The sequence below is a fragment of the Pongo pygmaeus genome, chromosome 23 (assembly GCF_028885625.2).
Source record: "Pongo pygmaeus isolate AG05252 chromosome 23, NHGRI_mPonPyg2-v2.0_pri, whole genome shotgun sequence".
Classification (NCBI taxonomy): Eukaryota; Metazoa; Chordata; class Mammalia; order Primates; family Hominidae; genus Pongo; species Pongo pygmaeus.
In genome coordinates, this window is record NC_085931.1 from 48843830 (window position 1) to 48858029 (window position 14200).

General features: G+C 45.6%; 1 protein-coding gene across 2 annotated transcripts in view; it reads left to right on the forward strand.

Annotated features, from left to right (window-relative positions):
• The first annotated feature begins 77 nt into the window (after nt 1-77).
• EIF3L (eukaryotic translation initiation factor 3 subunit L) overlaps nt 78-14200 on the forward strand; it is a 39286-nt gene continuing 25163 nt past the window's right edge. The window contains exons 1-6 of one of the 2 annotated variants that reach the window (XM_054469470.2): nt 78-553; nt 1088-1136; nt 2349-2559; nt 6632-6711; nt 9710-9771; nt 13991-14060. In XM_054469470.2, coding sequence (XP_054325445.1) covers nt 521-553; nt 1088-1136; nt 2349-2559; nt 6632-6711; nt 9710-9771; nt 13991-14060 — 505 coding nt within the window. In that variant the 5' untranslated portion in view covers nt 78-520. Of the gene's footprint in view, nt 554-1087; nt 1137-2345; nt 2560-6631; nt 6712-9709; nt 9772-13990; nt 14061-14200 lie in introns of those variants that run through there. The other variant, XM_054469471.2, reaches the window with a different exon arrangement.

Below are 14200 nucleotides of genomic sequence, written 5' to 3' on the forward strand. Positions count from 1 at the left end.
GCGCCTTCTTTGAGAAGCCCCTATTTGAAGAGAGGAAAATTCAGGCTACTTGTAACCCTCTTATTTATTTTTTTTAGACGGAGTTTTCGCTCTTGTTGCCCAGGCTAGAGTGCAATGGCGCGATCTCGGCTCACCGCAACCTCCGCCTCCCGGATTCAAGCGACTCTCCTGCCTCAGCCTTCGGAGTAGCTGGGATTACAGGCAGGCGCCACCATGCCCGGCTAATGTTGTATTTTTAGTAGAGACGGGGTTTCTCCATATTGGTCAGGCTGGTCTCAAACCTCCGGCCTCAGCCTCAGGTGATCCGCCCGCCTCGGCCTCCCAAAGTGGTGGGGTTACAGGCGTCAGCCACCGAACACAGCTCTTCTTCCTTCTGGATATGGTTATCTCAGATGGCCAGAGGCCCCGGAAAGGCTTCCGGTTTCCCAGCAGCCCCGAGAGGGGCGAACTTCCGGCCTGAGGACGCAGGCGCGGGCCGCTCATTTCGCTCTTTCCGGCGGTGCTCGCAAGCCAGGCAGCCATGTCTTATCCCGCTGATGATTATGAGTCTGAGGTAAGGTGGTCGTAAGGGCGCGGTGGGCTCTACGACGGGGTGATCTGTGGGACCTCTGGATGTGGGTCCTGGCGCGAGGCAGCTTCCGGGTCGCGGCCAGCTCCGGCCGACCTCCGGCCCAGCCTCTCAGGCTGCTCCCACAGTTCCCGGCCCCTAGACAACCCTGGCTCTGCCCGCCCACTTCGCGTGTTCGATTCGCTTGTCCTTCTCCTTTCTAAGACCGGGGACCAAGGCTTGTTAGACGTTTCTGTGTTTCTGCACCTGAGTTTTTTTGGTCTGGGCTCCGTCTGGTCAAATCTCGCTGATTCCCACAGTCTCTTGTCCTTTGCTCCACTTCATTGCACCCGTAATGTTGTATTGTCATTGTCTGTTTACTGTCCCTTTTCTCTAAGGTGTGTGAGTTCCTCAAAGGCAGGCACAATGTCTTATTCGCGTCTGTATCCTTAGCTCTCTGCTTGGCATCTAGACTCTAGGATGAGCGTTTTGAATTCACGAGTTGGCGGCTGTTACTGACTGTGTCTCTTTCCTTCTAAGGCGGCTTATGACCCCTACGCTTATCCCAGCGACTATGATATGCACACAGGTGAGACCACGGGTTAGGCTGGCTGAGTACTGGTAGGGATCAGTTCCTTTTGGAATGTCTTAGAACCAGCTCCGACAGGCACCTGTTAAAAAATTGCTCTTTGATGGTCCAGGTTTGGAGTCAGTCATTAGCTGCCAGTGCGAGGGGTTGTATAAAGCCTAATAAACCAGGCTTTTTATCATAGTCCACCTCAGTCTTGGAAGAGAAGGATTACTTACCTGGCTATGGTTTTCTTGTGTAAACTATTAGCCAAATAAGAAAAGCTTTTTTTTTTTTTTTTTTTTTTTGGAGATGGAGTCTCCCTCTGTCCCCCAGGCTGGAGTGCAGTGGTGTGATCTCGGCTCACTGCAACCTCCGCGTCCCAGGTTCAAGCAGTTCTCTTGTCTCAGCTCCTGAGTAGCTGGGATTACAGGCGCCCACCACCATTCCCGGCTAATTTTTTAATTTTTTTAGTAGAGACGAGGTTTCGCCGTGTTGTCCAGGCTGGTCTCAAACTCCTGACCTCAGGTGATCCAGCCGCCCCAGCCTCCCAAAGTGCTGGGATTACAGGTGTGAGCTACCGTGCCTGGCCCAAAGAAGAAAATCTTGATGTGAAAAATTTAAGTAATTTAAACCAAGCCCGAATGAAATCTTTTTGGGAGGTGTCTGAGGTTTCCTGAAACGTTATAGTGACTTGACTTAGTAGTCAGTGTTATCCATTGTTCTGAGTACTTTGTGTGAAATATTTTGTTTAATCCTTATAGCGGTTCTGTATGTCAATGTCTCCTAAAGAATAGAAAATATAGCAGAGAGGTTTATTAGTTGTAACTTGGCACAAGTCATATTTAGAAGTTGACAGTTATTCATTCAAGAAGTAGTAAGTACCTGTTGCCACTTACTTTCCAACAGTCTTGCCTCTCTCCCCTCCAACGCACACTTTTCTAGGCCCTGAGGGTACGTCTGAGTACAAGACAGACAAGATTCCTGACTTCCTAGACTTGGGAGAAGGGTGCAAAACAGATAATAAGTGAAAAATAACTTTAAGTCATGGTAATATTTTTGAAGAAACAGGAACAACGAGATTGGGAGTGACTTGAGATGTTTGTATCTCTGAGTATTCAAAAGGGAATTTTACGCATACCTGAGTTTAGTTTTCTGGGGTGGTCTTGCCATTTTGTTCTATCATATATGTGGGTTTGAGCGCACTCTGTATTTGTTATATCCAACCTCCAGGAGATCCAAAGCAGGACCTTGCTTATGAACGTCAGTATGAACAGCAAACCTATCAGGTGATCCCTGAGGTGATCAAAAATTTCATCCAGTATTTCCACAAAACTGTCTCAGATTTGATTGACCAGAAAGTGTATGAGCTACAGGCCAGTCGTGTCTCCAGTGATGTCATTGACCAGAAGGTGTATGAGATCCAGGACATCTATGAGAACAGGTATGGGCTACTGGCTGAAAGGGCCTCTTTCTAGGTGGGACTGGCCTGGTAATACGGTTCCTACAAATGAGGTGAGCTCTCTGTAAACAGTACTTTCGGGGGGGTGGGGGGGATCTTTGTGAGTCCTTGTGGCTAGGGACATTTTATTTTGTTAGACTTTATTTTATTTATGTATTTGTTTATTTTTTGAAACGAAGTGTCACTCTGTCACCCAGGCTGGAGTGCAGTGGCAAGATCTCGGCTCACTGCAACCTCTGCCTCTTGGGTTCAAGTGATTCTCCAGCCTCAGCTTCCTGAGTAGCTGGGACTACAGGCATGTGCCACCATGCCTAGCTAATTTTTTTGTATTTTTAGTAGAGACAGAATTTCACCATGTTGGCCAGGCTGGTGTTGAACCCCTGACCTCAAGCGATCCACCCGCCTCAGCCTCCCAAAGCACTGGGATTGCAGGTGTGAGCCACCGTGCCTGGCCTAATTTTTGTATTTTTAGTAGAGACAGGGTTTCATCATGTTGGCCAGGCTGGTCTTGAACTTCTGACCTCAAGTGATGTACCCCTGTTTGCCTCCCAGAGTGCTAGGATTACAAGCGTGAGCCACCATGCCCGGCCTGTTGGACTTTATATCCTCAGAAATTTGTACAAAGCCTAAAATAATAACACTATTAACAATTATAATAAGTGATTAGCATTTGTTTTTATTACCAGGATAGATCCATCAATGTTCAGTGTGTTCTTTGTGTTTTTACTCATTTACCCTTCACAGTAACCCCATGAAGTAGCAGAGCAGTTTTTCTCATTTTACACATGAGGAAACAGCACAGAAATAAGTCATGTAGCTAGTTTAATGGTTGTGCTGAGATTTGAACCTGCAGTGTCTGGCACCAAAGCCTAATTTCTAAACTGTGCCATGCAGCCCTTCAGTGCATATTAGAGCAAGCTGAACTCCGCAGGTTTTGAGGGGCTGCCATTGTGAAATGAGCGTTAGAGATAAGATAGGTCAGTCAAAGCTGGGATAGTCAGGAGTGACTTCACCAAGGAAATAGAATTTAAGCAAGTCAGAAGGATGGGAGAGAGAAAACAAATAGCCAAAGGCCTATTGATCAGTGAATAGGATCTCTGACGTGTTTTCTTTTTTCGTTGTTTTGAAAGAGCTGATTGTAGTTGAAAAGCAGAGGAAACCTCAGATATTGCATGGTTTTAGGCTTCACCCCTGCCACTCTCGTGAGCCTAAGTTCTACTTGGTGTGGACTCCAAGGTCCTTCCCACCCCTGCAAGCCACCCATTAGGTTGAGCTGAGAGATCAGCCAGGGGGAACAGAGTCACTTATGACCAAGAAGAATTGTTCTGGGGGTTAGTTAGTAAGCAGGAGAGAGAAAGGGAGAAAACCTTGTTCGGAGGTTGAACACCTCCAGCCGAAGAAGGTGCAGCATCGAGGTCTGTCACCACTAGCAAATGGATCCAAGTCATGCGGCACCAAAAGAGGTTAGCACCCGAAGGTATTCAAGTGACACAACACCAAAACATGCTACCAATGATGAATCCGTATCTGTACAGGTCTCCAGCAGCCTCAGTTCTTGCCTCCTCAAAAGAAAGAATTCAACTGAGGGGTAAAATGCTGCCGATGATGAGTCCGTATCTGTACGGGTCTACAGCAGCCTCAGTTCTTGCCTTCTCACAAGAAAGAATTAGACTGAGGGGTAAAATGCTACTGATGATGAGTCCGTATCTGTACGGGTCTACAGCATCCTCAGTTCTTGACTCCTAAACAAGAGAGAATCCGACTGAGGGGCACAAGGCAGAAGAAGAGAGGGAGGCAAGTTTGAGAGCAGGAGTGGAAGTTTATTAAAAAGCTTTAGAACAGGAATGAAAGAAAGGAAAGGACAGTTGGAAGAGGGCCAGGTGGGTGACCTGAAAGGCAAGTGTGCTGACCTGTGTTTTCTTTATTCCCCAGGTCTTTTCTGATTAGAAGCATATAAACCAGTGCCTACAAAAATTAGCTGGGGCATGGTGGCAGCATGCCTATAGTCCCAGCTAGTTGGGAGGCTGAGGTGGGAGGATCGCTTGAGCCTGGGAGGTTGAGGCTGCAGTGAGCTGCTCAACAGAGCGAGACCCTCTCTCAAAATTAAAAAATGGACCAGTGATGTTCAATAGAAATATAGCTAGGCATGAATGTAATTTTAATTTTTCAGCCAAGTGAAGTGGAGATTTATTTAAAATATTATTTCTATATGTAGTCAGTATTTAAAAATTAAGGGGATATTTGCCCTTTTTTTCTTTATACTTAAAATTTCCTAAATCCAGTGTGTATCAGAAATACTTGATTTGTATTTAGATTTTGTAGAGTTTATGACTGGAAGAGTAGATTCAAATACTAGAGTAATTCCGAATAGACCTAAAAGTTTTCCAATAACTGAGTTAAGTGTTGGCTTTTAAACTTAAATGGCAACTAACTGAAATTTAAAGTTTAACTCTTTGCTTATATAGTAGCCACATGTAGCTAGTGGCTACTGCATTGGGCAGTGCCGGCAGATACAGATGGTAGTTGAAGCCAAGCATCTTGTAAGTCTGTCTCTAGGAGAATGTAGTGAGAAGAAATGCTGGTGCCTTAAGAAGTATGTTTCTTTAGGGGTTGGTGGGCAGGCAAAGAAAGGATCTAGTAAAGGAGGCAGAAAGAAAAGTGAAAAGTAGATAGTAAATTGGCAAAGAAATGTCACAAGAACCAAAAAGACTGCAGAAGAAACTGAGGAAGAGAGTATCATCAAATGTTTTAGTGAGGTCCAGATGAGAAAAAAGGCAGTTGAATTTGGTAACTTGGAGGGCCTTGATAACCTTAGCAAGGTCAATGTCAATAGAGTGATGGAAGCAACAGCCAGAGAGCAGTGGGGTGAGAAAAGGGAATTGGTAAGTATCGGGGACATAAAGGGTGACTGAGAAGCTTTGTGTTTTGTTTCTGTGTTTTTCTGTTTTGTTTTTGTTTTTGTTTTTGTTTTGAGACGGGATTTTGCTCTTGTTGCCCAGGCTAGAGTGCAATGGCGCAATCTCAGCTCATCGCAACCTCCGCCTCCTGGCTCCAGCGATTCTCCTGCCTCAGCCTCCCAAGTAGTTGGGATTATAGGTGTGCACCACCATGCCTGGCTAATTTTGTATTTTTAGTGTAGACGGGGTTTCACCATGTTGGTCAGGCTGGTCTCGAACTCCTAACCTCAAGTGATCCACCCGCCTCAGCCTTCCAAAGTGTTGAGATTACGGGTGTAAGCCAGCGCGCCTGGCCTGTTTCAGTGTTTCTTTTCTGTTCTTTTTCTGTGTTTCTCCCCAACCCCCATCCCGTAGAGACAGGGCCTTCCTATATTGTCCAGGCTTGTCTTGAATTCCTGGGTTCAAGCGATCCCCCTATCTTGTCCTCCCAAAGTGTTGAGATTACAGGTGTGAGCCATCATGCCTGGCCTGTTCGGTGTTTTTTAGGGGAACTTGAGCATGTTTATATGTTGGACTAAAAGAGCCAGAGAAGCAGACGGGATTGGGGCTTGAGGAGAGTGGAGGAAAGTATTAATAGCTGCTGAGGGGATCAGGAGAAGAAAATTAAATAACCTGTTGCAGGTTTGTCAAGTAGCAGTGTTTGGATTGGATAGGCAGCAGTGTTTAAATTGGATGCTATAGGTCTGTTGTGGCCTTGGACTACAGCAGACTGATTTGCTTCTGTGTTTAGAGACGTTTGGATGTGCTCCAGGAGATGGAAATGCTATGTGTTAAAGAATGGTGGCCAAAAAAGTAGTTCTTATATCCGAAAACAGCAAGCAGTTAAATATGGCTATAGTTAATGATACAGAGGCAGGAGATTATCCTGAAAAGCTTGATGGGTCCCTAACTGATACAAAAACAATATTTTCTTGTGTTGAGAAAGATTGAAGTGTGGAGTTGGGTTGAGGACAGTTGTGGACTTGAAGGGCTTTGGCCTCAGCTCTGTTTATTTGACATCTTCCCCTTTCTAAGCCTGGGTCCTCGTCTGTAAAATGTTAGGATTGGCATTCTCCAGTCCTTTTGGAATTTTAGAGATTTTTTTGCTTGATTTTTAGCTGGACCAAGCTGACTGAAAGATTCTTCAAGAATACACCTTGGCCCGAGGCTGAAGCCATTGCTCCACAGGTTGGCAATGGTAGGTGTGAGCTCTTTATATCTTGTGCACTGAGCGGAATCCAGTGGCTGAGTCATTAGACAGGAAGCTCAAGAGGGTCTGTGTCTGTTTTGCTCACCGTTTTGTTTCCCTGGTGCTTGGTATATAGTAGGTCCTTAGCAAAATAACTTGTCGAAGGCTGAATGATTTAAGAGGGGACAGAGATCTCTCATATATGGTGAAATTTAGATCTTTGTACTGACTTGTTTCTGTTTCCTTCTATAATTTGGGGGTCATTACAGTCACTCTGGAATAAGCTCTCTAGCTTCCCACCTTTGACTTTTTTAGATGATGTCCTTTATATATGGGTGAGGTAGGCAAATCCAACTTCATTATTTTGCTTGTAGATGTTCAGCTACCCTGGCACCAATTTATTTGTTTATTTATTTGTTTTTTTGAGATGGAGTCTCGCTCTGTCGCCCAGGCTGAAGTGCAGTGGCGTAATCTTGGTTCACTGCAACCTCCGCCTCCCAGGTTCAAGCGATTCTCCTAGGTTCAAGTAGTTCTCCTACCTCAGGCTCCCGAGTAGCTGGGATTACAGGCGCCCGCCACCACGCCCAGCTAATTTTTGTATTTTTAGTAGAGACGGGGTTTCACCGTGTTGGCCAGGCTGGTCTCGAACTGCTGACGTCAGGCGATCCGCCCACCTCAGCCTCCCAAAGTGCTAGGATTATAGGCATGAGCCACCGCACCCGGCCTGCCTAGCTAGTTTTTAAAAATTTTTTGTAGATATGGGGTCACACTTTGTTGACCTGGTTGATCTTGAACTCCTGACCTCAAGTGATCTTCCCAAAGTGCTGAGATTACAGGCATGTGCCACTGTGCCCAGCCACATTGTCTTGATTACTATATTTTTGTAGTAAGTTTTGAAATTGGGAATTGTAGGCCGGGTGCAGTGGCTCACACCTGTAATCCCAGCACTTTGGGAGGCTGAGGCAGATGGATCACCTGAAGTCGGGAGTTCGAGACCAGCCTGATTAACATGGAGAAACCCCGTCTCTACTAAAAATACAAAATCAGCTGGGCATGGTGGCACATGCCTGTAATCCCAGCTACTTGGGAGGTGGAGGCAGGAGAATCACTTGAACCCCAAAGGCAGAGGTTGCGGTGAGCTGAGATCGCGCCATTGCACTCCAGCCTGGGCAACAAAAGCGAAACTCCATCTCAAAAAAAAAAGAAATTGGGAATTGTAAGTCCTCCAACTTTGTTCTTTTTTTTTTTTTTTTTTTCCCCAAAGATTGTTTTAACTATTCTGGGTTTCTTGGATTTCCTTATTGATTTTAGGATGGACATATCAATTTCTGCAAAGTAGCCAGCTGGGATTTTGAGAGGAATTGCCTAGAATCTGAAGATCACTTTAGGGAGTATTGCTGTCTTAACAGTATTAAGTCCTCCAGGCCAGGTGCGGTGGCTCATGCCTGTAATCCCAGCACTTTGGGAGGCGAAGGTGGGCGGATCACGAGGTCAGGAGATTGAGACCATCCTGGCTAACACGGTGAAACCCCATCTCTACTAAAAATACAAAAAAATTAGCTGGGCAGGCCAGCATGGTGGCAGGTGCCTGTAGTCCCAGCTACTCGGGAGGCTGAGGCAGGAGAATGGCATGAACCTGGGAGGTGGACTTGCAGTGAGCTGAGATTGCACCACTGCACTCCAGCCTGGGCAACAGAGCGAGACTCCGTCCCAAAAAAAAAAACAATATTAAGTCCTCCAATCTATGGACATGGGATGTCTTTGATTTATTTAGGTCTTTGGTTGCGTTCACCAATGTTTTGTGTTTTCAGTGTACAAGTCTCTCATTTCTTTTGTTATAGCTAACGTTTTTTGAACACTTACTCCTTTTTTTTTTTTTCCCCCTAAGACGGAGTCACGGAGTCTTGCTGTCTCGCCCAGGCTGGAGTGCAGTGGCATGATCTCTGCTCGCTGCAACCTCTGCCTCCCGGGCTCAAGCAATTCTCCTGCCTCAGCCTCCCGAGTAGCTGGGATTACAGGCACCCAGCTGATTTTTGTATTTTTAGTAGAGACGGTATTTCACCATCTTGGCCAGGCAGGTTTTGAACTCCTGACCTCAAATGATCCACCCGCCTCAGCCTCCCAAAGTGCTGGGATTACAGGCATGAGCCACTGCACCTGGCCTGAACATTTACTCTCAATTGACAGAATGAGTTTTGAACTCATTTTGAATTCATTCTGTGGCTGGGTGTCGTGGCTCACGGCTGTAATTCTGGTACTTTGGGAAGCTGAGATGGGAGGATTTCTTGAGGCTGGGAGATTGAGACCAGCCTGAGCAACATAGGGAGACCCCCTTCTCTACAAAAAATTTTTTAAAAAAATTATCCAGGCATGGTGGCACATGCCTGTAGTCCCACCTACTCGGGAGGCTGAGGTGGAAGGATCACTTGAGCCCTGGAAGTCGAGGCTGCAGTGAGCCATGATCATACCACTGCACTCCAACCTTCGCAACAGAGCGAGACCCTGTCTTCAAACAAACAAACAAACAACGTTCTGAAATTACTATTTTCTTTCTTCCTTTTTTTTTTTTTTTTGACATGGGGGTCTCACTGTGTTGCCCATGCTGGAGTGTAGTGTGATAATGGCTGACTGCAACCTGTGCCTCCTGGGCTCAAGCGATCCTCCCACCTTAGCCTGCCGAGTAACTGGGACCATGGGTGCGCACCACCACGCTTGTCTAATTACTCTTGTGTGCTGGTTTATTTATGCACTTGGATGGCAGAAGTCTCTAAATGGCGAAGGGAAATAGATCTGAATAAGATCTTAATCTCATCGACAGAGATTGAGGTTGATGGAGTCAAATGAGAAGTGGATTTTCTCATTGCATGTATTCTTGGGGCATATGCATAGCAATTTAGATGTTGTTTAGTCTTCAGAATTACCTTTATTCCTCCCCACCAAAGAGCTAAAGCTGCCAGGATACCCCAGTTTTATGGTTAGTGAAGCACCCCTCTGCCATCTTTTTCAGATGCTGTCTTCCTGATTTTATACAAAGAATTATACTACAGGCACATATATGCCAAAGTCAGTGTAAGTATTTAAGTGTCGCAGGTTTTTTTTGTTTTTGTTTTTTTAACTCTGTGCTGTTTTTGTCCCTAGAACACAGTCATTTGTTTATATTGGTTCAGTGTCTAGGCGTGATTGGCATGTTTTTGAGTTTTAAGAAGTGGTGGAAGGAACAATTTAACCCAGAAAACTGTTCAGACACACTAACGCTATATAACCTATGCATTCTTTTAAATTTCTCTGTCCCCACAATTCTCCTGGACTGGGCAATCACCCATGCACTGGTCATAGGCTGCCATCCTCATAGGATATTTCCAGGCACCTGCTGCTGCTTCTGCTTGGGGTTCTTTTTCCCTTCAGAGCATTGAGCCTCCGTTTCTATGAAATGTACATAACACTGTCACTGTATGCCAAGCACAATGCTAGGCACTTAGCACACATCTTCACATATTTAATTCTACTATCAATCATGCAAAGTTGGCACCTGAGGTGCCAAGAGGTTACCTTTTCTCAAATTTATCCAGCTAGTAAGTGACAAAACTCCTTGAATCTAGACCAGCTTGTTATAACACCAGTATTCTACACATTATCCCAACTTTGGGCACTTGCTAGATTCTGTTCTTCCCGACTTCTAAATTATAGAGTACCTGAAGTTTCTTTTTTTTTTTTTTTTTTTTGAGAGAGAGAGAGTGAGTCTCGCTCTGTCGCCCAGGCTGGAGTACGGTGGCGCGATCTTAGCTCACTGCAGGCTCCACCTCCCAGGTTCACGCCATTCTCCTGCCTCAGCCTCCTGAGTAGCTGGGATTGCAGGTGCCTGCCACCACACCTGGCTAATTTTTTTGTATTTTTAGTAGAGACAGGGTTTCCCTGTGTTAGCCAGGATGGTCTTCATCTCCTGACCTCGTGTTCCGCCCGCCTCGGCCTCCCAAAGTGTTGGGATTACAGGCGTGAGCCACCGCGCCCGGCCTAGAGTGCCTAAAGTTTCTTAAAATGCCATCTGTACTATTCAAGGCCGGGCGTGGTGGCTCACGCCTGTAATCCCAGCACTTTGGGAGGCTAAGGGCAGGTCACCTGAGGTCAGGAATTTGAGACCAGCCTGGCCAGCATGGAGAAACCTCGTCTCTACTAAAAATATAAAACTACAAAAATAAGCTGAGCGTGGTGGCGGGTGCCTGTAATCCCAGCTACTTGGAAGGCTGAGGCAGGAGAATCGCTTGAACCCGGGAAGTGGAGGTTGCGGTGAGCCGAGATCGTGCCACTGCACTCCAGCCTGGGTGACAGAGTGAGACTCTTGTCTCAAAAAAAAAAAAAAAAATGCCATCTGTATTATTTATATACACCAATGACTTAATCTCTATATTTAGCCTCAGTTGCCCCACTGAAGTCCGGACTTGTATATTCAGCTGTCAGCATCTGCACTTGGCTGTCTGAGTCGTCTCAAGCTTAACACATCTAAAACTGAATTCTTATTTTCCCTCTAAACTAGTTTTTCTCATGGTAATCATCTCAATAAATGCTACCGTTAATTACCAAGTTAATTGGACTAAAAACTTTGGCATTATTCCTGATTTTTCTCTGACATGATATCCAGCAAATCCTGTTAAGCTCTGTCTTCAACATACTTCTTGTTTTGTTTTATTTTGTTTTGTTTTTGAGACGGAGTCTTGCTCTGTCATCCAGGCTGGAATGCAGTGGCGCAGTCTCGGCTCACTGCAACCTCTGCCTCCTGGGCTCAAGCAATTCTCCAGGCTCAAACGATTCTCCTTCCTCAGCCTCCTGAGTAGCTGAGATTACAGGCATGCACCACCACACCTGGCTAATTTTTGTATTTTTAGTAGAGACAGGGTTTCGCTATGTTGCCCAGGCTGGTCTCGAACTCCTGACCTCAGGTAATCCGCCCGCCTCGGCTTCCCAAAGTGCTAAGATTATAGGCGTGAGCCACTGTGCCTGGCCTTCAGCATACTTCTTGAATCAGCCACTTTTCACTGCCACACTGCTGCTCACCTAGTTGAAGTCATTATCATCTCTTCCCTGAATTACTGCAGGAGCTCCTTACCTGGTGTCAGTTTCCACTCTTGGCTGTTTATTCTCAACATAATAACCAGCATGATCCTTTTGCTACATAGTTTCATCAGGTCACTCCCAATCCTACCGTGACTTCTCATCACACTTCCTAATTCCAGGTTTTAGCCCTGTTTCCCTTCTCAGTCATTTCCTGAAACTTTTCCCCTCCTTCCCTGGGCTCCTGGCAATATTCTGTGGCACTTCAGAGCACTTATCTCTTGTACGTTGTATTTGTTTATTTAGGAGAGGGAGTTTCTTAATCTACTAGAAGTTTAACTCCACCGGGGTATGCGCTTGTCTTGTTCACTAATATAATCCAGTGCCTAGAATAATGTCTGGTCATAATGGTGTTAATTGAGCATGTGTGTGCTTGCATGCATGTGTAAGTGAAGGAAATTGGCACCAAGATCTCCACCTAAGGAGGTCCTAGTTTCTCACAGTTACTCACCCCTCTTCTCCTTGAGGACCACTTGATATGGCTAGAACTCCTGCCTTGGCCACAGGAGCCACTGTCAGTAGTGGTAGGTGGAAAAGTGCTTGCTGCCAGAGTAAGGGGCCATGTTTTTCTGGCATCCCAGTGGGATCTCTGACTACTTCATCTGATAGAAAGTAAAGATTCCTGGCCAGGCGCAGTGGCTCACGCCTGTAATCCCAGAACTTTGAGAGGCCAAGGCGGGTGGATCACGAGGTCAGGAATTCAAGACCAGCCTGACCAATATGGTGAAACCCTGTCTCTACTAAAAATACAAAAATTAGCCAGGCGTGGTGGCGTGTGCCTGTAATCCCAGCTACTCGGGAGGCTGAGACGGAAGAATCACTTGACCCCAGGAGGCAGAGGTTGCAGTGAGCTGAGATCGCACCACTGCACTCCAGCCTGGGCACCAGAGCGAGACTCTGTGTCAAAGAAAAAAAAAAGTAAAGATTCCCTACTACCATTGATGCTAAAGTTCAGGTACTTTGTGGATATGCTAAGAATCTAGCCATTATGTGTACACTGCTTTTTTGGGAACACCATGACACCATAGCCCATAGTATAGCTGGTTTTACCACCTCTAATCTCTCTATTCGGTCTGTAGATGAAGATTCAGCAGAAGTTTATTGATGCTGCTATCTTTTTATTAGCTACCAGGACTCCTACATAAATGACCAGTTTTAAGCCCTTGGGGAGCGGTTTTTCATTGAATGTGCTTAGATTGTGCTTAATGTATTAAGCACCTTACATAACTTTTATTAAATAGAGGCAGGGTCTTGCCATGTTGCCCAGCCTGTTCTCAAACTCCTGGACTCAGGTGATCAGCCCACCTCAGCCTCCCAGAGTGCTGAGATTATTACAGGTGTGAGCCACTGCACCCAGCTATATAATCTTACTTGTGACTAGTCAACAATCTTTTGCCCACATTTTACAGAGATTAAATACCTTGTGAGAACCCCACAGTTAATAAGAGGTGGGACTGACTCCAAAGTTGTGTTTCTTCTCCATCACAAATACATTGTTGATGGTATGGTTCCCCAGCTCAGAAACTATCAGTGGTTCTCAGATGCAAGCAACATAAAGACCAGACCAGGGGTCAGCCACCTTCTCTGTGGAGGGTCAGATAATAAGCATTTTAGGCTCGAGGGCCATGATGGTTTCTGTCAGATCTGTTCAGCTATGTCTTTGTGGCAGTTATGAACAATTTGTAATGAGTGGGCATGGCTGTGTTCCAGTAAAACTTCTTTATTTACAAAACAGGTGGCAGAATAGATTTGCAGGCCACCTGACCTAGATTCTTGTTTGGCGTTGGAAGACTGCAACATTCCTGGCCCGTAGTCTAGTGATGCCCGGTGCAGCATTATCTTCTCTTAACTCCCTAGCCTTCAACTGCCACGATTTAACTTCTTCGCCTTTGCTAGTGTGGTTTTTTTCTGAAACACTTCTCTCTGCTTTGCCAGATCATCATGCCTGCTCTGAGGGTCATTTAAGGTCTGTTGCTGTAGAACCTAACCACGTGTTGCAGTATTCAGTGCTGCAGCTGCTATAGGACTTTGTATCTTCCCTCTCACTTGCGTATTTACCTACTAAGAAAGAAAGGATAGATACCAATTCTCTTGTGTTTGTTCACAGCTGTTACAGTATACCATGGGTAAAACACATTAAAATTAAATATCTGTATCTTGATACCTCCTGTTTTCTTTACAGGGGGGACCTTCCTTGGAGCAGAGGTTTGAATCCTATTACAACTACTGCAATCTCTTCAACTACATTCTTAGTGAGTCTGAGATTTGGCCAAGGGGGTGTGTGTGGTTATGCTGAGGTTCAGCATTGGCCTCCAGCTTTTTTTTTTTTTTTTTTTTTTAAGCAGAATCTTAATGTGTAGGTGGGAAGAGGGGAGGTCTTTCTTCAACTACA